Here is a 26,868-nt window from a genome sequence, read left to right as displayed (position 1 = left end):
CAGAAACCATTTTAATTTTTTTTTTCCTAACAGCACCTCCACAGACGGCCTCTCTGCAGAGGACTTATCTGCCCTGGTCATGGGAGGGGTGATGAACGGGTACAAGAGCAGAAGTCTGACTGGAACAGCAGCGTGGCTCTAGGAAAAAAAAAAAAAAAAAAAAGGAAAATAAACGTGCATTCAAAGCAAAGCTTCCCAAGGAGCAGGAAGGCCAAAACCCATCTCTGCTGTTCTGTGTGCCCAACCCCTTTCACAACGCTTCCCTGCGAGCCCAGGTTTGCCATTCTTGAATGGAGCAGGTACTTGAACAAGAAACCAACTGGGAAATACAGTACTTTTATTTAAGAGGCTATGGGACCTGTGATTTTGTTTAGAAAAACATTTCTAACAAAATAAATATACAAATAGGAAACACATCACTTACACAGAGGACACCAAGCTGTTCTGCAGTGGAATGTGAACTGTTTAATAAAACCTTTCTTTTTTTTAATCTTTGTTCCACAAACAGGACTATCAACAATCCACAAGTGTCAAAAAAAAAAAGTTGTTGTTTTTCATTTTAGATTTCAATAACCCCCCTCTTAAACACAGAATGGGCTTTACTTATTTTATAAGTTGTTATAGCTACTTTAATGTTTCAAAACACTAATACACACTACATTTAATGAAAGTTAGGAGAGCTGTAGGTAGCTTAATAAATACTGGCTTAGAACCACGATGAAAACCTAACTTAACTCAGTGTTATTTACAACAACAGAAGATCAGCTGAATTCCACTGTCTTTTAAATAAACATTCTAGAGTGCATTCACATCAGAACACAGGTGGAAAATTATTCCACTGATTGCTTTCCTCTACTTCACTGCAATACTTAAGACTCCACAAACAAACCCTCTTAAAACCTTAACAGTTTTCAGTCTACCCCCCAAATGTATGATTTCACAGCATCCATGAATATCTTAACCGTTATTTATTTTTAATAAACCAATAATACAGAAAAAGCCTCTGGGTCCAATACTGATTCCAGGTTACAAACCACTGAAACAAAACAAATAAAACCCCTGTGATAGTTGAAACATAACCAAAGGTTGGCTTGAAACAGTTTATTACTACCAAGGTTTTAATAAATATTTCTTCTTAAGCAAGTTCACATATATGAGAGTTTAAGTATAATAATGTTTAAATTTTCTCTAAGAAATAAAACCACATATGAAACATTCAGTTAAATGCCTTATGTATATTTCTGGTATAATTAAAACACAATAGCTCTGGGTAAATAATTATATTACATATTTATAACTATTGCAAGAATAGACATGTTTATATAATCTTCAAATTTTAAAAAAAAGCAAGATATACATTTGAGAGTATTAGAAGAGGACATTCAAATCTTGCAAATAAGATTATCCAATCTTATTTCCCAAAAAAATAAAAATCAAAATAATGCAAATAGTTTTCTGGCCCCTTCTCACCTCCCCTACTCCTTTCCCCCTTTCACACATGCAAACCAGAATTTCAACCAATTTATGTGTTCCCACCCAACTAGAAATGTGTCATGGTAAACAAACGTGGTTACAAAACTGTATCCCCTCCAAATTAAGAGCTCACTGGGGCCCAAACACATCGTAGTGTTTCACTTCTTAATTCCGTCTCCAAGGTTAGATATTATACTAACTTAGATTGGGTCATTAACTGCATTTATGTTATATTAACAAAAAAAAAAAAAAAAAAAAAAAAGTGAATCAACCACTTTTTAAAACTGTCTTTTTCTAGTTAATAAATTACTGAAACTGACTCCCCTCACACATGCCTTAACCTTACTATTCCACCACACTGTTTCTCCAAGGATATAGTGGGCACTAAATTAACACTTGCTGTAGTTAAACAGACTTTTCTTTTCTTACAAGTAATGTACCTGTAGGTACATTCGTAAGGACTTAACGTGTAAATACAAAAGTAATTTTTGTAAACAGTTCTTATGTCAAACCCAATATAGAATGTTCAGCGAAGCCTTCAAGTCACGGGTCTTTATGAGAGAAACAGCCTTATAACTCAAATATATACTCGTTAGCCAAACATATTCTTCGGAATATAAGAGCTGCCAGCGCAAAAGTCAGCAGGACGATCAGAACAGTTGACCCGGTGTGGTTGGCGTTGACTCTTGGCTGCTGCACCCGATTGAAGTCGGTCGAAGACGGGGCCCGTCTCTGACTCTGCTGCTGGGCACGGCGCTGCCGAGGGCTCAGAGACGTATTAGTGGACACCGATGGAGCACGCTCCTGGCTGGACGCTGCGCTGCTGTTCTGAGTTTCGGACTGAAAAAGGAAACACAAAGAGTTGAAGCAAGACAACACAAAATTAGCGATGAATAAAATCATCAGAACTAAAATGTACTCTCCAGATAGTTCTTAATACTTGAAAGTCTGATAAAAATGTCACTAGTAGTTCTGAGATAACTACTACTACTGTTAGCATAAGGACAAAACTGATTTATGTAACAACCTTGAGAAGTCTATTTCAAGCTCCTAATTAGCAGTTCTACGGACATGAGAAGCCTGAAGAAAGCCTGTCAAACAATATTTGAATTCTAGATTAGTTTCAGATCAAGATACGTCAAATATCTTTGTCTAGAACCTGCTTAACTCCTTGCCATTCAGTAATCCTCCAGACCGTAGTTTCTGAAGATTCGTAACGTCACCTACACTGAAGAGGAAGCAAGTTGGGGAGGACAATATAAGAAGGAGAGAAGTCCAGAGGCCTGTAATTAAGCACTGCTTCCTGTGGACAGCTGGGTTCTGCTCTCATCACCACCACTGGGGAAGCAAAACACAAATCAAAATCCCTGGACACAGATTCCTGCACCAGTCCCTGAGCTCTGTACCTATGCACGCACACACCCATTGCCCTCTGCTGGTCACAGGTTGGGCTGCCACCACAGGCAGTGACAAAATAAGCGACAGCAGCTGTTACGCAGCTCAGGAGAGTGGCATCCTAAAGCAGAATCATCCTTCAGTTTGTAAGGTCGAAGCCACGGGCTCTGGTATTCCACTGGCCTGATCCTGCTTCTGATGCTGAAAGGCTCAAACTTGCAACATTATAGTGTTAAAACAGTGACACGGCACCGCTGTTGGAAATTAAAATTGAACTCTGTCAAGATGTTTAATTCTTAAAACAGAAAAGCAGCTGACATGACTTTTGCATATATATAAAGTCTTCTTTTCACTTCTCAGAGCAGATTGCAGGTACTTCCTTGTAATTCAACCTGCAACTATTTACAAAGCTAGCTTCCCCCCCTAATAAAAGAGGTTATCATTACAGCAGGCAAAAAGGGAATTCAGGAGGGTTTGTTTGCTTCCAAACAAAAGCTTTTTAATGACACAGTATCCATAACCTTAAGCACTGCTTTGGCATGAGAGCTGCTATAACCACAGAAGATATCCTTCCCACACCTGGCAGAGAGGGAACGTCCTCAGCTGAGTATCAAGTTTGGTGATGCACAAGACAGTAAGCCACACAAAGTCCCATGACTCTTTGGCCATATATTCTGTATCTGGGGGGAAAAAAATCTTCAAACTGTCACCTGGTGAGTGATTTAACTAGCCCAGGGAAGAGACCTTCCTTTCCTCCCTACCCATCACTGGTATTTCCCCCCGTGTATTATCAGCAATAACATACCAATGTAATTCCTTGCCACATTTGACAGCCTGCCTGTTTACATAGGTTTCTCAAGCAAGCAAGCAGCCTGTGTTGCTTCAAAGAAAAATATTTTTAAATGGATTCATTTCCACCTGGGGTTTTATCAGCAGAGACAGCCAAGAACTTCACAAGCAGCTGTGGTCGTTTAATAACCGACAGGCTCCACCACACTGCTCTCCCCCTCTCATTCCTCAGAGGGAGAGGGGAGAAAACACAACAAAAAAAAAAAAAGAGAGAAAAGCTTGTGGGTTGAGATAAGGAGCAGTTTAATTAAAGGAAAAGAGAAAAAGCAAAGGCCACACAGAAGCAAAAGGAGAAGACAGTTATTCTCTGCTTCCTATCAGCAAGCAATGCTCACCCATGTCTTGGGAAGCAGGACCTCAACCCTTTCATAACAACGTAACTTTTTCATCCGTCCACTTCCCCGGGTTTTATTTCTTAGCATGACCTCACAGGGTCTGGGATATCCCTCTCTCAGGTTAGGACCCAGCCTTTGCCACTCCAGCCTGCATCAAGCAGTCCCACAGACCACAATAAGAGCATGGACACTTTTAGGTGGTCACTGGGATGGCAGGTGGCCATCTGTAGCTGAGTCCGAGCTATCTACTATACCTTAACTCAAAATCATTCTTCTGTCAGATGTGGTAGAATCCAGTTTCTTAATGAAAAGGGCAAGTACTTTCAACACGTCAACTTCCAGCAGGACCTTGCTTGCAATCTGAAAACTCAAATGGGAGTAATCTACCATTACTTTGCCCTGAGGAGATATCAATAACTACTGAAAATTAAAAATAAAATAAAAAAACATGCATTTTTCTGGAGTAGCCTAGTCAGAGGCACTTTGTCAGACCATTCTGCATTGGCTTCACGCTCCTCACAAGTACACAGTACTAGGTGAAAAGCCATCTTCATCACCATGTGTTGCACTGGAGAGACCACCTCTATCCCTCCATCTGCTTTTTAAATGACAGGAACTCAGGAAACATACACTCAATATTGCACTGGGAACGTACTTCATTTACAGCTGGAGAACAGGACAAGGAGGACAGGGTAGTAATTTTAAGTGTTGCATCAAAACACTGACTATTGGTATGGCAAAATAACACACACACACAGGAGAGATGTACTAGTGTTGCCATTAATATAAATAATTGCCATTGCTAAAACAAAAGTACTTGGTTTTAAAATTCAATTTGACGTAAAAACCGTGGTTATCTGTGAAATATTTTAAGTCTTGGTGGCTCATTAGTAAGCTGTATTCCTGACAGTGATAGCTGACAGAAGGGAAAGTAAGTTCAAAGTATCTTTTCTTCTAATGGGATGAGAAATTCTTCAGCAATAAGAGCCCCACGCAGAAGAGATGGAGCAGACTCAAAGCAGTGCCCATGCCAGTGACCTGCACGACTTCAGAGTGCTCTTTCATGCAAGAATTCAGCTAAACCTACCCCAGAAGAAGCATCACCGTGCTCGCAAATGCCTTGCTATTAATTCATTGCAAAACCCTCCGTCCACTCAAGTAGCTTAATGGTACAAATCACAGGACAACTGCTGCAGAAAAAAACAAACTCACCCATGAAGCAGTCTGTAGGTGATTGCTTTCCTAGTGTAAAACCTAGCCTGCTGATTTTCACCTCTTCACCTACAGTTAGACCCTTTCCTTAGCATCTATTTGTTATAAGTGTCCCAAGACCAGAAGAAAGATAACACGACACAGGCAATATACTCCATTCTTCCTGCTTGATTACTGCTACTTTTTCCCTTCCATAATGTGTAACAGGACATAAGGTCCCATGACTTCAGAGTCACACATATTACATCTACTATTTTACAAAAAATTACCCAAACTAATTCAAGGATTTAGCACTGGGTCTGCCTCCACTCTTTTTATTATCTAAGTGCATAAATTTCAAGTTCACAACAGCAATTCTTCTCCAATAGCTTTTAATTCATAGAATCATAGAATCATAGAATATCCTGAGTTGGAAGGGACCCTTAAGGATCATCAAGTCCAACTCTTGACACCGCACAGGTCTACCCAAAAGTTCAGACCATGTGACTAAGTGCACAGTCCAATCTCTTCTTAAATTCAGTCAGGCTCGGTGCAGTGACCACTTCCCTGGGGAGCCTGTTCCAGTGTGCAACCACTCTCTCTGTGAAGAACCCCCTCCTGATGTCAAGCCTAAATTTCCCCTGCCTCAGCTTAACCCCGTTCCCGCGGGTCCTGTCACTGGTGTTAATGGAGAAAAGGTCTCCTGCCTCTCGACACCCCCTTACAAGGAAGTTGTAGACAAGTGCATTAAACACGCACTTGTGAAATAAGGGGTAAACATTTTATCCATAAAGAGAAAAAAATAGTTTTGATGTTGTCCCATCTGTGATTTTCAACTTAACATAATTAGGCCTATAATTAGGCCTTTCCACAAGAACCACCAACTTAAAAGAAATTTTTACGTTCAAGAAGCCCAGCTGAGCAGAAAGAACCTGAGATTTGCACGGACACTTTCGTGCCTATTAGCACATCAAGGCCTCTGGCCTGTGTGTACTGTGTGAAGATTTCTGTACGTTTTCGCATGAATAACGGCTCCAGAAAATTCCTAGCATCCAAAAGGTGGCAACTCAGAGAAACAGGTATTTCTTTAAGCTCAAGGAATGTTTATGAAACAGTGACGTTCTGCTCCCTTAAAACATTAATCCACTTCCTCATCATTTACAGTCTGTGACATATAAACATTTAATATACATTACTATGACATTTAAAGCTTTCATTTCACATAGGACTGCTCTGCTGTAAGTTAAGTTCATCATCACTCATTAGACCAGCATAATTGAATGAAACTGTTCTCAGAAATGGGAGTAATCAAAATCAGCCTTTTCTGAAGTCTCTTTTTTTCCCCCTCCCTCAAGAAAATGCTACTGATGCTCTGGTATTTTGGCTAGTTTTACTATATTAGCCAGGATTTGTATTGAGAAGAATAAAACAAAATGGTTTATTAAATCCTGAACAATCTGGAAAAATCCTTCTCATGGAAAAAAACGTATGCTATTAGCATGTTTATATTTCTACATAGCTTGAAAATATGTTGCAAACATGCAACAGATGGTCTGACGTTATTTGACGTGTTTTAGTTTTTTTAACCAATCTGCAGCCCCATCCTCTCTAAAAAACACAGCTTAGCTGGGATTTGTCTGCAATTTATCAGTGAATTTAGATTGCATTTGCCACAGTCGGAACAGCAGCTGCCTTGGCCCACTACCAGGCCTCGGTCACTTCCGAATCTATTATGTAAACCCTACACCTACCGGCATTAAGACTTGAATCTCATATCATTTACTTCAAACAGTAAGAATATTTTAGTCAAATTTACTTAGACCATAAAAGCAGGAAGATATTCTCAGTATTTAAAGGCTACAAATTATCACTGCAGCAGCTTTTGCCTCTAGCTAAGAATTCTATTGAAGAACATCTGTGATCTATTATGCGGAGGGTAAGTAGTACCTAAGACACTGTGATACTTTAATGAAGTGTTACCCCATACATTAAAGGATCTACTGGGAATGTGAATGGATAAAAGAAAGCTATTTGAAGTTTGTTTTTTAAAAGAAGGAAGTGAAAACAAAAGATCTTTATTTCCAAAAGCAGCATCCTATTTGCTGAAGTTTTTATAGGGATGCAGAAATTTGACAAGAAACATATGGACTCCATGCTCGGGATGAAGCCTCCTATCAGCTAATAGTACAGATTTCGTGTTCAGACTATGCACGTTGATAAAGCTCAAACATGGACCATACCATTGCACTGGCTGGATCCTGGAATGCTCGAGCTGCACCATCCTGCTGGGGCTCAGGCAAAGCGGCAGAGTGGTTCGATCCTGATGAGTTTGAAGGCTCAGCATCTGACTTCCTCGATGAATTGACTTCTGCCTACAAGGAATAGTACATAAATACACTTCAGAGGCAAGATCAAAATCACTCCAAACAGACTTGGCTCTTCTTGGAATGCCGATTCTAGGGCACGCTGAATCTAAGATTTACTGAAGTGATCAAAACGTCAACTGCATTTCAACTCATCATCAGGTTTAAGAAAAACTAACTCTTAAGAAAAAAGGCTATAGATGAATAAACATCAGTTCAGACAATATCCCAGTTCTATTTTGCATTTGTTGTTCTATTTGTTTGTACATAATAATGGGTATAACATTACAAAAAAAAACCAAATGAATGGAGCTAAAAAAAGTATTCAGAAGATCCAGGCCAAAATTATGCCAGAAATAACAACTTTATTAAAACTTCTGTTTCTCATGATCCTTAAGTAAGGGCTGACTAATGCTGTCACATCTGGACAAATATAGCCTGTTTCTCAGCAGGGATAATTAGCCTCAGGTGCGTGCTATGTTAATGTTAATCTAGAGTGGTTCTAATCCCGAAATTGCCTCAGAGTCAAAATGGGTGCACGTGCACGGCCTGATTCTGTGTCAGGCAGCCATAAGTCAGCTTTCAGTATTTAAGTTTCAGCACAAGAGCAAAAGTAAAAATAGTCTTAATAATACCGTATTATATGATTTAGAAAATGTCTAATAAGCACCAGTTCCCAGAGGTTAGGCCTCATGCTTTTGGAAATTTGAGACGTTGGTAGATCTATAGTGACACATCGAGGATCATTAACAAGACTCTTGCTAAAACAATACACGTGCTTGCAATAATCCCTTTGGAATGGAGGACATCACATCATAGTCCTGAAACGAAACACTTTACAACATATACATATCCAAATTTAATTAAAAAAAGAGGAGGAGGGGCATAGGACCAGGTCAGTTTTTAACCACCAAGCCAGTCTTTCTCTCTCAGGAGTAGTGTTACACCTCTCTGATCACGTTATCTGGATTTATTTTTTTTTCTGCAAAAATCACAATTCCAAATCTAAGAACTAGTACCTGTCTTCAAATACTGATGTAAGTAATGCTACTAAGAAATACAAACAGTATATTAGAAACAAACCAATTATGTAGATAAGCTAATAAGATCACAGGATAATATTCTTCCACTTTACTATCTGGGGGGAGGAGAGAGGGGATTAAATTCCCTGTTTCTTGATATATAATTTCTCGTTTTCCTGAAATACTATGTCACTGAAATGATCTGAAGATGGTTTAAAGATTTAAAAATACTTCCTTTTGCACTGATCTACTATAAACTCTAGTATTAGGATAGTGCAAATTATGACTCAAATGTGAGCCAAGCCAAATTAACACAGAATCATGGAATAATTTAGGCTGGAAGGGATCTCTGGGCATCACAAGGTCCAATTCCCTCCTCAACATAGGGTCATGTCCACTTGAGTTTGGAGCATCTCCAAAGCTGGAGACATCACAGCAACTCCAGGCCACGTGCTCCAGCACTTGACAACCCACATGGTGAATATTCTTTTTCTATATCCAGCTGGTACTTCCCTTCCTCAAACTTGTGACCACTCTTTTTAATACTTCTGCTTTTTCCAAGAAGAGTTCCTTTAATCTTTTCTGTTAATCTCTATGAAGCATGTACACTGAAGTGTGCATTTGATTTATTAGTTTATGAAAGGATTTCTAGTATGCTAAATATAGTAATACTAAAATTAAAAACATATATATATATATATATATATATATAGTTTAAAATAAATACATTTTAAAAAGGTACTTCAAAATTTCCCAAATTGAGTTGTTTTTTTTTTCCAAACTAGTCTCTTTTCTCCATCCTTTGCCGGGTCCTCTTACCTCTGCTTCTGGAAAAGCTAGAGAGAATACAGACCTCATGGAAATATCAACATATTTAAACGTAATAATTAGGGTGGGTGGAGAACAAATTGTACTAGAGTATGCCTTGTGATGGCACCATGTAGATATACCATTTTTTTTCTGTTTTACAGAAATACAAATGCTATTATTCATATCTTTTTTTTTTTCTTCCAGCGGACTAGAATTTCTGGTATATAGCATCTGAAATGCACAAAGAATACAGAAAACATTTTGCAAGTCAATGCAATTCTGATAAAAAAAAAATGTAATTCTCTATTAAAACAGAGAAACAAACGTGGAAGCTCAAAGAAGCAGAAAAACTAATTAGGAAATGCCTTTTCCCCCCGCCCCCCTGAATTTCACATTCCTTTCCCAATACGAATCACAAGCACTTAAAAAAAAGTTGCAATTTTGCTTAAGGCTGGTATGAAAGGATTTCTTATAATCCCAGGATCATCTAGAAAAAGTTAGGGAACCTCTTCTGTATAGGTGAAGATAATGCAGACATTGCCAATATGTTGCTAGTAGAGAAGCTCACCCAATTATGCGTCCAACCAGCAATTTGATGTGAAAATCTTACCCCATAAATTGATAAGGAATATGTCCAAATTACTGAAAATGTTTGTATTCCTTGGTACTTATTCATACTATTATTTTGCTACAAATTTGTAAGTTGTATATCTCGGTCTAACATCACATAAACGTTAAACATCACAAAATATCACAAAGCCAAGCAAAGCAGAGACAGTAGGAAGCTTAAAAAAATTGACTTGAGAAAAGGAGGGAAAGAGCACCCAGTGAAGAGGACTAATTTGCCTTGTATTAAAACAAAACAGAATGAAAAATTGCAAAAAGACTGTAGAAACCTGAATTTTTGTTCATTGTTCCCTCATCGAATGCTTTCTCTTAGGAGATGGAGTTAAACATGTGGATATATGAAATGCATCAATATTTTTTAGAGACTGATGCCCTTAAGTTGTTAAGGTTAAAAATGAAAAAATAAAAATGAAAACTTAGCATAAGCTAAGTTTTCTTAAAAAAGAAATTACACTTAGATATTTCTAATATTTCTGTGATAAAGATTAACAGTGCTTAATCGAAAACCAATCCTACACTTTTAGCCCTTATATATTGTAAAGAAGCCAAGAGCAGCTAAGTCCCAACTGTTTCTCTGGGTAGCTCAGCTTGAAAACTCTGTGTCTGTAGTTCCTCATCCTTGTAAAAATATTTAGAAGTGTTTTTACCATAAGCAGTAGTACACACAGACTCAACCACATCAACATGTGTAGATGTGAGATCAAAAAGGAACACGCAGATCCTGCAAAATTGGCAGTGATGCTCACTAGCGGGCAATCTTCATTCTCAGGGAACACAAAAAACACAGTTTTTGGAACAGTGTTAGAAAAACATTGGCAATGAAAGGGACATACTAGCACTCCCACCCTGAGCAAGGATGCATTCTGCACCAATGCCACACTGCCATATTGTATTTCACTGTAGATCCCTGCCTTCATGCACAGCACTCTTCCTGAGTGGAAGAATGATGAGTTTAGCGGAAACCCCAGAAAAAACAAACAAACAAACAAAAAAAAAAACTGTACATGCAAGACATGCAATTTTCTAAGGCACATGTTTGACTAAACAAACCTTACTTTTACTGAAACACAAGCTAGAGAATACGTTTTTGGGTAAGAGTCACTTTCATACCAGAGTTCAACTTTCAGTATCTTCATCTGCAGAGTAGCTCAAAAGCATTTGCAACCATTTTTCAGTAGGAATATGTTTTATTCCTTTCATAAACCAAAAGAAAAAAAAATCACAAAGGAAAAAAAATTAGGTTAGCTTTGCCCAAACTTTCCTAATATATTTATGATAAAACTAAGTCTGAAGAATTTAATCATCTTATTAGTGACTAAAAACATGGAACTAAAACTAACATACACAATTTTTACTGTAGTGTTCACCTCTGAAATTATAACTAGTCAATCACCGCTTGAGATGCAGAGTTTATTTATTGTCACATTCACAGAGATCTACTCTCATTTTTCTCTTTCAGTCTCTCCTTTAAAAAAAGGTTCCACATAGTGATTTGTGAAGGTTTATACAATAACGTATTTCCCTCAATTTACAAATTTTTCATCCACTTTTTTTTTTCATATTCTGTACAGCAAAGAAAAAAGTTTAAACAGTTACTACACCTTGAAGCTAATTTGTCTGGCAAGTTCTTTAGCCTCCTTGTCCGCCTGGCTTGACCCACTTCCTGATGTTAGTGGTAAGAGGGCTGTCTTCATTGATGTGCCACACATTTCACAACAGAAGTCTTGTGACCTGGCCACAGAATGACATAGCTCAGAATGAGATATTCTCAATGTTCTCGTGTGCTTGCTTAAGCAAACTATTTGCAAAACAATCCACAGAAAGGTAAGTAGTTTCAAGACTAGTAGCTTAGAAGTACCTTTCCCCCCCCCCAAAAAAAATGCATTACCTTGAAAAACTGTATTAAGAATAATCTATATCATAAATACATATTCCCTCCAACATTTAGGAAAATATTATCTTACGTACATATTACAGCAACCTAGCACTATATCAATAAATTTTAACTATGTTAAAACTTATTTTAGATACAAAGCAAATTAAAAGTGTACATTATAAAAAGTTAACTATTATTACAAATACTAAATGATACTCAGGAGTCTGCACCTCAAGTCCAGGAGTTTCAGCTTCTGCAAGAGCATTACCTTTATGCTTGCACACGTATTTGTCTACAGGGCATACTGAAGGCAGCTCTTCATGCTGACCAGAAATACACGTTATTATACTACCTGGACCAACCCAATAAACCCTACAAGTTTATAAACCCTACGCAGGGTTTATAAGCTTTGACACAGTGCTGTGCTGCAGCTTCTGATTAGCTCAGAGTATAGTAGAATAAGCTTGCATCTGACTGCAAAATAAGGCACTAGAGTCCTGCTGATCGTTTAGTTCAGCTTCCTGGCTAGAAATAAGGTCAAGTAAAACTATTTGCCCAAGTCCATTTCCAGTCATGTTTTGAATACCTCTAAGTTTGATAAGGACTCCACAACCTCTCTGGACAACCTGCACCAGTGTCTGTCCACCCTGACAACAGAAAAGTGTTTTCTTGCATTCAAACTGAATTTCATGGTTCTCTGCTTCTGCCCGCTGCTTCTTCTGGGCACCACTGAATAGAGCTTGCAGAGGCTCAAATATCTTCAGATATTTGTGCACATTGCTAACATCCCACTGACCTTTTCTTCTCCAGACTGAACAGTTTCAGCTCTCTCAGTCTCTTCATATGAAACATATTCCGGCCCCTCAGTCATCTTCACAGCCTGCCACTGAACCCAATCCAGTAATTCTGTACCTATCTTGGATCCTGAACTGGACACAGCCCCAGCCTGGACCCTGTGCTCCAAGTTAGTCTCACCAGCACTGAGTAGAGAGAAAGGATCACCTTCCTCACCCTGCTGGCAATGATCATCCTAATCCAACCCAGAAGGCTGCCAGCCTTCTTTGCTGCAAGGGCATTTGGCTATCTCGTGGTCAACTTGATGTCCACCATGACCTGCAATTCTTTTCCTGCCAAGCTGCTTTCCCATCAGTTGGCCCACAGCACATACTAGAACACGGGGTTATTCCTCCCCAGGAGCAGGACTTCACCTTTCTGTATGTTGAACTTCATGAGATTCCCCTCAGCTCGCTCCTCCAGCCTGCTCAGGTCCCTCTGGATGGCAGCACAACCCCCTGCAGTATCAGACACTCCTCCCAGTTTTGTACAGTCTGCAGACTTGCCGAGGGTGTACTCTGACCCATCACACAGGTCATTAACGATGCTGAATAGCACGGGGCCCAGTATCAACCCCTGGGTACACCAGCAGCCACTGGCCTCCAGCTGGACTTTACACACCTGATCACAGTCCTCTGAGCCACGCGGATCAGTCAGTTCTCAACCCACCTCACTGTGCACTGACCCAGGCTGTGCTTCATGGTATTTCTCTATGAGGATATTAAGGAAGATAGCACCAAAAGCCTTGCTGTAGTCAAGACTGACAACATCTGCTGCTCTTCCTTTGTCCACCAAGCTAATCGCTTCATTGTAACTTAAAATTAGACTTGTGATTAATTTCCTAAAATTATTCAGAAGCTGTTACTTCAGATTTTTTGTTGTTGCTGTTTCATTATGTACTTGAGGGAAACGAGGCATCATCATTATGTTTGTTTTCTCCATCACTCACACTAACTATCACCTCCATCACATTTATTTTCCTTCCACAGCACAATTACCACCATATCATAATATTAATTATATCTCTAAAGAATGAATTAGAGATGAACCTCTAATTTGACCACACAATGTTGGCAGGAACACAGCCCTCTCAAAGTATTTCATTTGACTGTAAGTTCTGAGCTTGCACAATATTCAGGAAAAGAATACAGATACAAGGCATAAAGCTTTTGTTTTGTCTTTTAATTTAAAATGAATGTGAGAGAACAGTCTTGAAGTGACTTTTCCTATTTACTCAATGCCTTACTGTAAAAGAGAATACATATGTATGTACCCACAGTAACAAAATTAGTGCTTACTTCTTTGCAAGAGCTCTTCTTTCTTCTGGTGTATAATCTAGAGATCCTATTGCACCTTCACCTTTGGTTGGCATAAATCCAATAATGGCTAGTAAAGCTGTTCTTACTAAAATTGGGAAACAGAGATATAAATAAGGTTGCAGAAACAATGGTTACTTCATCTTACTCTTCACTTACTAAGAAAAAGTTGCAGTTCTGCCCACAAAACTTCACTTTGTCCAAAAAAGCAGTCTGAATTTCATACAAGCAGCACTGTTGGCTTTTTTGTTCGTTTTATTTTATACGGAACAAGAATTCTCTTTTTTTGAGCTTCAAATTATAAATGAAAGTTAAGTCCTTATACTCCCATCAGCCAACACAGAGAAGGAAAGCTACGTTGTTACAACAATGCTGCATAAAGATTAGAGTCCAAAATTTCAAAAATGGGCTCCAAAGAAAAATGGGTAGACAGATATTAATATAAGTGTGCATGTGGTGGAGCACCAGCAATAGAAATTGCACCCTATATTCTTATCCTATATTCTTACTCAACATGAGGGTGATCATCTTTCAGTTCTCCTTAAGATTTGCAGTGTCAATGTCACTTCCATTTATTCTTCTAATACCGTAATAATAAAAAAATCCTTACAATAGAATCAGTAGCTTGTAATTCAGTTGGGCTTTGTCAAATAAATCTATGCAAATAAATCAATTAACGCATGCAGAAGCACAACGTGTTATTACTTCTCACTCCTCGGTGAAGACCAGAAGTACAGTAATTCCAGGGTTTCTTAGAATTCAGGTAGGCACACAGGAATTCTGCTTTACATCACTAAGAATTAGTTTTCTTGATGAACTGTTGGTGAAGTAGTACTGCAGTATAATTTTTCAGTTTAAAAATCTAGTTGCTCAGTGCAGGTAACATTTTCCAAATAATTTATTACTTACTACTCCATGAAGGCTGCCATGTTTCAGGATGATGCCCTGAGATGCTTAAACAAATTTTCTTCCCCACTTCAAACCTGCCATTGGCCTTTAAAGGAAGAATAAGGATATCATAAAATGTGCTTGATTTTTTTTTTTGTACAAGTTATAACAATGATCATCAAATAAGTCTATATACAAACAATACTTGACAATTGTATCACTGCCAACCTCACAAAAATGGCATTTGGCTTTTTGAACACCGAAGTTTGCCATTTGCCTCTATTCATGCATGAAGAGACCCTTAACTGATATCTCATATGTCCCAATTCAACACAATGGCTTTCCTGTTACTCCTTTAATCTGTACAAATCTGGAGAGCCTGCAAAGCCATAGGTCTGTGAAACTAGACAGAAATATGGGCCTTCACTGATACCATAGGTCTTCTTTACACAAGCCAAGAGACACCAAGAGGGCCCACGCAGGCAACAGAAAGTTTCGACAACCACATCAGCAATTGGGATTACAACTGGGGAAGACTAGGTGCCAACTTTCATATAATGACAGAACACCAAAGTCTTGGAAGACTTCTGGTATTAAATTCTTGAACACCTTGAAAGACTTCTGATATTAAATTGGCAGCATTAACTGTACTATGTCACCTTTCTTACAAAAGTAAGTTCTTTCTTACAAAAATAAGTAAATTCCTTAAGTACAGGAACCTCTCTCTGATACCCAAGGTAAAACCAATGAATAACGTAAAAAAAGGAAAACTAGTAAACGTTCTTACCGTCAGCAAAATAATGCTTGGTGGTTTCATGGGATACTCAGGTGGTAATACTATTCGCCCGTGATAAATTCCTCCATCAAAATCTGAATCTGGAGGGCCTCTAACAGTAAAGTGCCATTCAAAAAGATTATCCTAAAATGACCACAAAAAGAAACATGTCAAAGAAGTAGACATCTAATCACCATTTTCTTGCAACAAGGACAGGCTAAAGAAGAAGCAAAGAGGGAGTTTTAGGAAAATAGAATCAAATGGAGAGTAAGACATCCAACAGTATACAAAGATTTTGCCTAAAAGGATAAATGGTTTAGCTTCCTGGTAGTTTTCTTACAAAAGAGCTTTGTTGGTAAATTCAAATTCATTATTCAAGGTCTTCATACTACTTGCACCAGTTATGACAAGAGTTTTACTCCCTGATAGATGGAATATTCCAAGACAAATGAAGGAAAACTTGGTCTTTGCCCCATTGAATATAGTTTCTACAGAACTGAGAAGAGGCCCACTCCCAGCCTCCCCTGTCAAGGTCCCTTCTGTGCCCAAGGCAACTCAGGTCCCAGAGAACTTCCATCCTCATTTGTTTCTCCACAAAGACTTTTGTAACATCTACCTTGCCTTACTGCAACAGGCAGAGTTTGGAACACTTTTGTTGCGCATGTAAATAACTTTTCCTCAAGTATTATTTCTTGGGCGTTCTGTGTTTGGTTTTGTGCATCGGATCTTGGGATGCTCACAACTCCCTGAATATTTACGAACAGAACAACTCCTACTGTTACCACAAGTCCAACGAAGCTTGCTGCTGGTGAATGAGATCTCATAACTAATGCTGAACATTGGTATCACATGGCTGTGACTGCCCATCTAGCTGTAACTTTTTCAAGGATGGAAGGGAAATGTCGACATTTCCAGCATTTCCCATCATCTGTCACTATTCTCTTCCCAGTAAGTCACTGTTCTAACCCCCAAAAATAAGACTTTCATTTAAACTACAATAGCATGAACTAGACATTAAGTTTCACCTCAGAAAGTAGAAAACAAGTTACAGACCAAAACTAGTCAATAATAACAAAAGCTAGTCAATAACAACATATATTTTATAGCACCTAGAAACATGCTACCAGCTTCAAGAATGTATCCAAATGTCAGATTTTAAATACATTTGCATATGGAGAACATATAGTATACACCACACTGCCTCATTACAAGCGCCTGTAAACACAGGGAGAGACAAACCTCCAAGGGCTGTGCATGATAATGATCTGTAGGATCCTTCAGTTCTGCAGCCTCCTTCATCAAACGTTTGACGGCTGAAAAAGAGAAAGCACAGAACATGAAAAGACAGAAGAAAATTAATGCATACTGCACACAAAAATGCGTAAACATTTCCTGAAGAGCTCCCTTCAGCTAAGTTTTTTCAACTCACCGCAGCTTCTTCACTGGAGTTAATAATCCGAGACACAATATCGATTACTCACACCGAATAAATCTTTTAAATGAGTCATGTAGCACAGAGTTATGAAAAATATGCTGCGTGGTCTCCAAGTTTCTCAAAAGAAACCCTTAACACTGTGGCTAAAGCAGCATTGTGTTAGTAATTGCACCAAAGACTGAAGGAAAACCAAATGTCATTGACAGAGTTTCAGTATTTAAACAGAAGATGTACACGACCACCAAATCTAATATTTCATCATAACAAGCTTTTTCCTGACACTTCTCGTTGACTGTTACATGACTAGTCCCTTAATTAATCCAAAAAGGGTGACAGTAAGACTTGAGAAAAACCATCACATCAGTAGCAGAAGGAGATGTGGTTTTATACTACATTTGATAATGCACATGCCCAGCTAGAAAAAAACTGACTCAGGTCTTTGTAATTTGAACCTGCTACTGAGGTAGGACACAAAGGTATTTTTCTGTCCTAAATTCAGGCTAGTCTTCAGCTACCCTTTCCAGCCTTCCACTTCAGAACCAGCATCATCATCTGTATTTTCTGTATCACCTTCTTCTTTTCCCTTCACTAAGTTTCGTCCCATCACTTCTCCAGCCAGGCACTCTCATGAGCATCGTGCATTAACTCCTAATAAACTCAGCCAAATCAGAAAGCAAATTAAACACAGCCATCACAGACAAGAAAATGCAGGATGTCACCCCATGAATGAGGTTAGGTAGAATGTCCTTACTATCCCCTAATTACTGAAAAAAGAAATGAAAATATCTGTCACCTCTTTAAGAAGCTATAATGGGAGCAGGAACCCTTACTCCATCACCCGTGTTCAATTCAAACCATGGATGTCCCTCTCACTTGTGTAATTACCTAAATACAAAGAAGGAGAAAGACTGCCCAAAGTCCCTTTTAACAACAGTGTTTGGTAACACTGTGAATGAACCATAACTCTGATTTACAAAGATGGATGGATTTACTCACCTTCCTGATGCTATGAGTGAAGCTACTCTAACCTTCCCACAGAGTAATCTGAATTTCAATTTACTGTCAAGAGTCCTTTTATTTATTTGCACTAGCTGACAGGTATAAACAACAGCATAAAGTTTGAAAACTTCACTTCTTACAGCCCAAAAAAGCAAGCCGACTACATGGGAACTGGCTGCTGCCAGCCTTCCTCCTCCTGCCACTGCCTCCAGGAGGTGTTGATAAAGCCCTGCAGAACCCACCAGGTCCCGCCGCAGGCAGCAGTGGCTGGGATCCACCAAGAACAACTTGGCTCCTTCATCTGCAATGAGGTTTACCAGTCCATTAGTGAGGAATAAGGAAAAAGTCAGCCTAGACAAGAAAAGGTCTGTCTGGATACTTCCCTTCACAAGCCGAAGAAGGAAAAGTGGGAGACGGAGCAAATCCCATCAAGAAAAACCATCAGAAGACCAAGACGGCTGCCAGGTGTGGACTGCAAGCACCTGGGCTGCTGGTAGGCAGGATTCAAAACCGTAAGCAGTTTAAAGCACGGCTTGGTTTGTTTGTTTTGAAAACAGAAGCCAGGCTACAGCTATTCTGTTTTAATGAGCCTGTGTAGAATATATAGGAAAGAACCTGAAATACTGCTCTACTCTTTGAACATGAAATAGTCCAAAATACATCATTTAGCTTTTGTACACCATAGAGATACTATGCTCGTATGAAGCTTTCAATATTAAACAACCGAACACGCCTTACGAAAAAGCAGCACGTGGATTTCCACGTGGTTGAGAAATGTCAACGCAAGTTGCCCAGATCTGGCTTGATCACCAAGGATTCACCCTGAAAACATGGAACATAATGCTTTTCAAACCCACTAAATTCGTTAAATACAAGTTGCTGTATTCACAAACACAGCCCCTCCTTTGGCTAATGGAAACCGCAGTGGAAAAAATGAAAATCATTTCCAAAAGTCTGCCTGCAACAAGTACCCGACACTCATCCAGGCTTCATTAAAAAGAATTGTGATGCAAAACGCGGCATTTCAGCCCACTTGAAATCACACTGAGTCATCCAAGGAAAAGTTTGGCAGTGGCAATTCTGAAAAATGAGAACATTTTGGCCCCATTCAAAATAAAAATTGCAAACTGTCATCAAGTCAAAAAGCCTCAGTTGTTTTTTTTTGGGGGGATAACACAGTTAACAAGCAGAATTTATGTGATGTACACATGTACAACTTGATGACTTGCAGATTTATTTCTGTCAAAAGATGTGTCCTGGTCAAATCCTGCTTCCTGGGATGTTTAAGCCATCCCACAACTCCTCTTCCATACAACAGCTTCTCCTGAAACTGCCCTGAAGTCACATTCACGTACTCCTGATGTTTTGCCCATTTAGAATAGTCGGCACCCGATAGTCCAAAAAAATACTCTGTACAAAAAAAAAATAATCAAATGATCAGCCTTCCTAAACGTAAATATTACTGCTTAAAGAAAGGATGGGATTTGAACATCTGTGGTGTTCATCTTAGATTTGTAAAAATAAGGTGTAATATTCTACTGCTATTGTGAAAACACAGCCTTAAAATAAAGCAATTCCATCTAGCCTTTCAGCAGCCTACTAACAAAGCTCTGTATCTAACGAGGTGGAATTTTAGCTCATTTTTACATTATCAATGAAGGCTATGTAGGGCAATCAAATTGAGTTGATCAAGATCACTGTGTGATACTAATGGAAATAATACATAACAGTGCAAAAAGTTGTATTTTCACATAACAAAGTCGGCACACTTTTCCTCACTGAAAGTCCTGAAAACGTGATCCAAGCAATCCAGTTCCAACTGCCTCTAACACTTGGATTGTCAGTGAAACAAGTCTGTGTTTGTGATCAGGCTCACACGTGGCAATATCTTCCTCCAATGGATAGGAACCAGTTAATTCTACCCATTTTCAGTTCTTCTGTTTGGGGAAGAAAAAAATGTACAGAGACAAATAAAGCAAGGACCCAAAAATAGCTGGCATAAAGCTAGGGAGCTCAGTCTTTCAAGTTGACTTACCTGATCTGGAAAAGGAGAAATAAAACAATCTAATAGCTTCTACTGCTTCAGGAAGTGCTGCCTGCTTTTTCTGTTTTGTTTTTGTCTTACGGCAGCTATAAATATTTTTTCAATTTTTAATGAGATTTAAAGGTCTATGCAGGAGAAATACAGGAAAAGCAATCTTTGGTTTTCAACGGCTCTGCTGACCAAGATAGGCAAGGTGCAATTTACTTATCAAATCCAAGTTTTCCAAATAATTGTATTAATAAAAGTCCCATAAAATATCTCTGGGATGAAGGGTTTTAGAACTACTACCTAGAGCCCACTTAACCTGTAAGCAAAACGCAGGCCATTTTCATTCCTGTGTGTCTATTAACACCACCACTACCTACAAGGAGAAAAACACCATTAGAAAATAATAAAAGAAAATAGCATTAGCAGAACGAAAGAGCGTATTTCAACAAAATTGCTCGATGAACTTTAGATGGATGACGTTTTGGGAAAGTCCTTTGAAAACCAGCTGCTTTTCCCCCCTGCGTCACCCTGTCCCATGGCCAGGGACCATTCTGTATTTGTAGGGAAAAGAGAAGCCAAGTTGCTAAAGGCAAGTTGAATTTCAGCTAAATGGAAAAATATCAGTGAGGTCAGTTGGCGGTTCCACCGCACAAACACTCATCCTGGCTCATTTTTTACTGCACGATCCAAATTTGTGTGTGTTTGTTAAGCACACAGGATTTCTTGTAAGACAACAACACTCAATGAGCTTTCACATTTTAAGCTACAAAAATAAAAGATCACTGAGTGGTGTGGTCAATAAACAAGCACCAAGAAAGCATTTAAAGCAAAGAGTCATATTTGACTCTTATATCCAGCTTTCCAGGCCAGATAGATATGAAATACTTCTATGACAGCTGTTTAATATGGACAATCACACTTTTAATCATAGTTTTTAATGTTTGTACTCTCTAGAAGCTGGCTTATTACAACTATAAAAAAGGGGACAGCAACAGGTTCCCGCCAGCTACCTGCAGTGTCACCAGGTAACTGCGTGCTACCTGCTCCTTTACAGACATCATTTTCCTCTACAGCTTAAAATATGCGAATGATATGTGATCATAGTGAATTAAAATACAATAAAAGGGGAAAAATGCACAGGAGACAGAGTACCCTGAAATAAAAATTATTCTCCTTGTGCAGAATAGTGCCAAACAGCATCTACTCTAGAAATAAAACTGCACATTACTTACACTTTTGTCCTCCACCTCTACATTCTTTGTCCCTATTCATTTCCCTCCCGTTTTTCTTATCCCTTCTGAGTTCACATCTGTCTTCAACTAGGTTTTTGAGCTCCTGTAAATATTTTTGTATGTCATTTCACAAAAACACCACTTTACACGTAAAATTTGCATAGCAGTTTATATAGGCACGTAGCCTTTAATCAAGACCACATTTAAAGTTTCCTAAACACTAAGCTACGTGGAACTTCTTTGTGACAGGGACACGTGTGCTTTTCTCACATCATCCAAAAATCAAATTCCTGGAAAAGAGGTGGCCAAGTCCTTAAACCACAGATGAGGAGAATATACTACGTATTCTGTTTCTTTAATGCTCTTCAACGATTCTCCAAAATTTCCTGCTGCCTCAGTCTATGATGGGACAGCGGACTCTGAAAACTCAACAACAGGAGGCCCTTGCATCAGCCCAAAGCTCATTTACATACAAGGATTTCCAGATTTTGAGTCTTCTAAAATTAGAAAGCCAACAACAGAAGCAACCCATAACGCTAACAACTCTTCTCATGGCACCAGTGACCACCGTATCAAACCTTCATCCTCCAGCGATGGAGGAATGGGCAAAATGAAGAAGAAATTAAAAAGCTGGTCTCAAGCAAACTGCATCACCGTTTCACAGTCATCTCTAACTGAAGCCTACTACAGTTTCAACATTACTCTAAACATCTTAATCTACAGAAAACAATGTCTCTAACTCTGTATTACAGAAGTCACGCTCCTCTGTCTAAATAAAAGCAAACAGAGACAATCAGGTCTGCTTGCATCACGTGCTGCTTTTGCTACGTTCTCTGTTAGAGAAGTTCCCATTTCATGCTGATCTTTTGAGATAATACAGAAAGGTATCAGAAAACTGAAATGTGCAATTGCAGAACTATAACAATTGTCTGGAGGAGACACAGGTTCCCAAACTGCTTTTATTTTAAAACCCAGTTTGACAGCTGCTTTAACTTTTGCTACAATAACAAACGGATGCACCACTTGCCAAGAAACACCATTTGCCAAGAAGCCAGCCGGCTGCTGTACGTCTTCAGGCCCTCGGATACATCCTTCCCAAGGCCCACAAGGTTCCTGCACTCATTCAAAGTATTTAAAAGGAAAGAAAAAGGAGTACTTTTGACTAAACTATTCTCTTCTTGCTCTCATCCTCAGGAAGGACGGACCTTTTTTCTTTGTCTCCCTGGTACAGCACTTTTTCTGCAGCTACATTTCAAAACTGTTCAGTCAACTTAACACAGAACAGGATAAAGTCTATCAAATTTAAAGTGCTGGTTGAACGCACTAAGATCAAACAACGTCTTCAAGTTTAATCAAATTTTAATGTCCATTAAACCTTCTATTTTTCTAAAAATCAATCTTTATTTCATTCACAGAAGACGCTTAGCAGCACAGCACCCACCGGCTATTTCCTATTGACTGGTTGTTATGCACAAAGAACTGATGCACGCTTGGCGGTGGGGAATACTCCTTACTTGTCAAAAATATAGACTGGAGAGAAAAGTACAGTTCATAGGAAAAGCATTTATTTACCCTGCAGCAAGCATAATACAGATGATGGCTAAGAGGATCACAATCTAGGCACGCTGTGTTCCCTGCATGCCCGGGATGCACAGGCACTGTCCCTGGGCAAACGCAGGACGTACGTACGCTCCATTTGCTCTCCGCAGCCCCACCAGGCAGCCTTGAGATAAAGAAGTCTGCTAAAAACAAATAAAAACACACTGAAAACAAAATATCTCTGTTCTTTGTAGGCTCTATGTGAGTAGCTGTTCATAATTCCTCACACACCTCAGTGCTAATACCTGCTAAGACGCCTGGTAACATCCCACGTGAAAGAGGAGGCCGAGGAATCCTGTTGCTACAAAAGCATGACTACAAGATTTGGGGTCTGCCTCGTGGCAGCCTGAGGGTCACAGCGTTTGAAAAAAGCCAAGCGCTTATTCCAAGTAGGTGTCTTATAAATTTCAGCAACAGGGCTGTTCCTGAAGCATGGCGAGCATGAAGTCTGTGCTGTGGTCAGCCGAGCTTTAATACTGCTGGGAGAGGTTTATCGGCCATACGGTAGCAGGCCGTATACATTGACTAATCCATTGCGGAATCCTAAAGACAGAAAACAGCTTGCCCTTTTAGAAGTGCCAAGAATAGAAATAAAAATATGAAGCAAAACCTTAAAAAGCTTTGCCTTGCTGAAGCAATACAAAGACCCCTGAAGCACAGCGTGTGAAATTCTTCCTCTTCCAAAAATTAATGGTGAGAGGAGAGAGTTTCAGGTGAATGTCTCTGTACCCCCTTGCCCTAACAGGGTGACCGAGAGAAGCCAGCACCCCAAACCCAGACCCTCAGTGGTCATACCACACGACTCTGGATAAGGCAGAAGTGCCAGAGCAGCCACAGCGCTCATCAGAGAGGCAGCAGGTGGGGAACAACTCAATTCGCCTCATGGAGAGACACCACCTTGTAGATGCGCTGGGATGAGCTAACATCTACTGGAGAAACCCTGATAAGGAAGGAGATGAATATATGGCCTAGCAGCAGCCAGCAGCAGGACAAAGCTGCGTAGCAATGGTGCTCTTAATGTAGTCTATCTGGAAGCATATTTGTTCACAAACCCAGTCTAGCACACCTACTCGCAGAAGAGGTGCCCACGCAGCCACGTTATCATCACTGACGAACTTCGGCTCGTGTCACAGCTTTACAGCAGAATCTGGCTTCAGAAGATTGACAAAAGCACAGGTTTCTGCTAACAAAGTTTTCCTATTTAAACTGCTTTTCTCTAATTGTACTCATTTTTTTAAAAAACTACCATAATTGTTAAAGTACCATACTAAATGCTAAACATTGTAGGTGGTATTTGCTCTCTTTAGAACTACTGAGCAGGCAGTAGTCACCATCTGGAATCAGAGTTTGCTCAAGTCCAGAAGATTTCAACAGGCAAAGCCTCTCCTGCAGGTACAGAGCAGTTACTTTCTGTCACTGTTTGAAATGGTAAACACGGTGGATTTGTTATTAAGTATTTCAGTATGTTTACATTAATTAAAGCCACCGTAAGATTAGGGCATTCTACATTTCTATCTTCAGCCTTCGGTTGAATGGGCAAGTATAAAAATGGATATTAGAATGCACATTTAACCATAACAAATCTGTAAAACAGATAGAAAGATTAAGTAACTGCATACGCGTGTATACCTGGTTAGCAAAAAGAAGTGGTAGGCTAAGGGCAACGGCTGTGTACAACCCAGTCAACTCATTTTAAAGGCCAATAACAGTTGAAGAAACAAGATTTATTCTGAATCTTTTGGGTACTGAATACCTTTTTCCTGTATTTTTAATGAAAGACTCCAACATATTAAGTGAATATTGAAGTGTTTTACAAAACAAACTTTGTATAGACTTCATGTAGACCTTCACTGTCCATATGCCACGGAGCACATCTGACTCGGGGAAGTGGTATTGACCCACTGTATGAATCATTTGCCTGTCCCAAGCGAGGTTTGTTTGCTGTGGAGCTGCACAGGTGGCAAAAATTGATTTCAGCAAAGGGATTTTTGCCTTGAAAACCAGAGGAGCTGGTACCAGCGGAGAGGAAAAATTCTCCCCAAGGAACCCACGCGTGGGTTGTGCCCAGCTCCCACAGGCACACCACCCAGGTCACCGCCACCATCCCCAGTGACGTGGCACACCAGGGGTGGTGAGGGTGTTTGGGTGGCCTTGGCAGCTCCCACAGCCAACATGCCCAGCATGTGGGAGGCAGGGAAGGGGGCACCGAGCCTTCCCCTGGGCACAGTGCGGTGCTGGATACACGCGAGGAGAGCACCGCTCGCTCTGCGCTCCCCATCGCCCAGTTATGCAACCTGGGCGTGAGGACGAGGAGAAAGAGGAGGAGGAGGAAGAAGAGGAAGAGGGAGGGGGCAGAAGACACACTTTAGCAACAGGTCGGCCACCCGGGAGCTTGCTGTGCCAGCAAGCCTGCCATTGACACCGGCCTAGCCCCTCCCCGCCTCGCAGCGCGGCGGCAGGGCTGCGGGACGGAGCCGCCAGCACCTGCAGCGGGCAGGGGGAGCACGGGCAGAGCCCGGCCCCACAGCACCGGGCTGCTGGGCCGAGCCGAGCCGAGCCGAGCCGGGAGAGGAGATAAAGGAGAGGAGATAAAGGAGAGGAGGCGGCTGCGGCACGGCCCCAGCTCCCCCCCAAGCCCTTCGGGCGGTCCCTGCTGCGCTGCCCGCGGCCTTACCGGGGTTCTTGAGGTTGTAGCGGCCCTCCATGGCGGCGGGCAGCGCGGCGCCGGCAGCGGGGGACGAGCGACGAGGAGGAGGAGGAGGAGGAGGAGAAGGAGGGACGGGAGGAGGAGGAGGAGGAGGAGGAAGGCAGAGCCCGGCCCCGGGAAACTCCCCTGACGTGGCAGCGGCCCCGCCGTGGCCGCGGAGGGAGGCACCTGCCTCAGCAGCACCGCCCCCGGGCTGCGGCCATAGCGCCTGGTGTTTGTTTTTTTGTTGTTTTGTTTTTGTTTTTATTCCTCTGGAAGGAAGGTAGAGGGAGGTGGCATCCCTGAGGTGGCACAGGGGTGTTGAAGGAGAGGCTGGACGTGGTGCTTGGGGACACGGTCAGTGGGTGATAGTGGTGGTGGAGCAGGGGATCTCGGAGGTCTCCTCCGACCCTAATGGCTGTAAGGAGCCCGAGGACCTCATATCAAGAGCAGAGTGGTTTAAAAAACACTTCCAGCCCTCACAGGCCCCACCGACGCCTCATCCAAAAAGATTTAGCTGTAAGATTTACTATCACCACGTTTTCTTGCTTATCACACAAGGCTAAAATAGTGCCACGCACCAATTAGTTTAGGCAAGAATTACCAGTCAAAGCAAAGCTCGGCCTGATGGGCAGATCCCCCTTACCATGTCACGAGGCCAAAGGAATTTTTTTATTTGCATCTACAATTTTGGTCTCTCTGCTGCTTGGTAACAGCCACAATCCACTTGGGATAGCACTTGTAACAACTTACAGCTAAGGAAATGCATACCAAATTAAAGAGTTCGTGTTCTCAGCAGTCTCAGTTTCACTTTAATTCACTGCGAATGAAGAAACATGTCTGAGCTCTTACATGCTTGTCTTCAACAACATGAGCTTGACACCCTTGTTTCTAGTTCAGAAATTCTCCTTAATTTTGTCTAGGCCACTTTTATATCCCTTTCTTCCACGTGAAACTAATTTTTGGTGCATTTTGATGTCTTAGTTCTCTTTTCCAATTTCCTTCTTTGCTTGAACAGCAACAAAAAGCAGTTGTAAACAAAAAAAAAAAAGTTGCATACAGATGATGCAGAGAATAATACACAGTTGCACACCTCCTCATGTTCTCAGCATTGCAAAATAAGGTGTTACA

General features: G+C 40.4%; 1 protein-coding gene across 1 annotated transcript; it reads right to left on the bottom strand.

Moving 5' to 3' along the window:
* Positions 1 to 320: 320 nt before the first annotated feature.
* UBE2J1 (ubiquitin conjugating enzyme E2 J1) lies at positions 321 to 25,898 on the bottom strand. The gene is made up of 8 exons (XM_027454909.3): positions 25,726 to 25,898; positions 16,994 to 17,067; positions 15,767 to 15,898; positions 15,001 to 15,085; positions 14,074 to 14,179; positions 11,667 to 11,796; positions 7,484 to 7,615; positions 321 to 2,313 (listed from the first exon to the last, which is right to left on the bottom strand). Exons 1-8 carry the CDS (start codon positions 25,754 to 25,756, stop codon positions 2,044 to 2,046), a joined length of 960 nt encoding a protein of 319 aa, XP_027310710.1. The 5' UTR covers positions 25,757 to 25,898; the 3' UTR covers positions 321 to 2,043.
* Between the last annotated feature and the right edge of the window lie 970 nt (positions 25,899 to 26,868).

Source organism: Anas platyrhynchos, chromosome 3, assembly GCF_047663525.1.
Source record: "Anas platyrhynchos isolate ZD024472 breed Pekin duck chromosome 3, IASCAAS_PekinDuck_T2T, whole genome shotgun sequence".
Lineage (NCBI taxonomy): Eukaryota > Metazoa > Chordata > Aves > Anseriformes > Anatidae > Anas > Anas platyrhynchos.
The sequence above is the reverse complement of the archived record's forward strand: the minus strand, read 5'-3'. Positions and strand labels throughout refer to the sequence as shown.

Excerpts from the sequence above, each read along its gene's own strand:
- UBE2J1 (XM_027454909.3), bottom strand. The coding sequence starts at position 25,756 with ATGGAGGGCCGCTACAACCTCAAGAACCCCG. Across the intron at positions 15,086-15,766 it reads CAAGCATTATTTTGCTGACG|GCCAATGGCAGGTTTGAAGT; the intron begins GTAAGAACGTTT and ends CTTCCTTTAAAG. Across the intron at positions 7,616-11,666 it reads CCAGACAAATTAGCTTCAAG|GCAGAAGTCAATTCATCGAG; the intron begins GTGTAGTAACTG and ends TATTCCTTGTAG.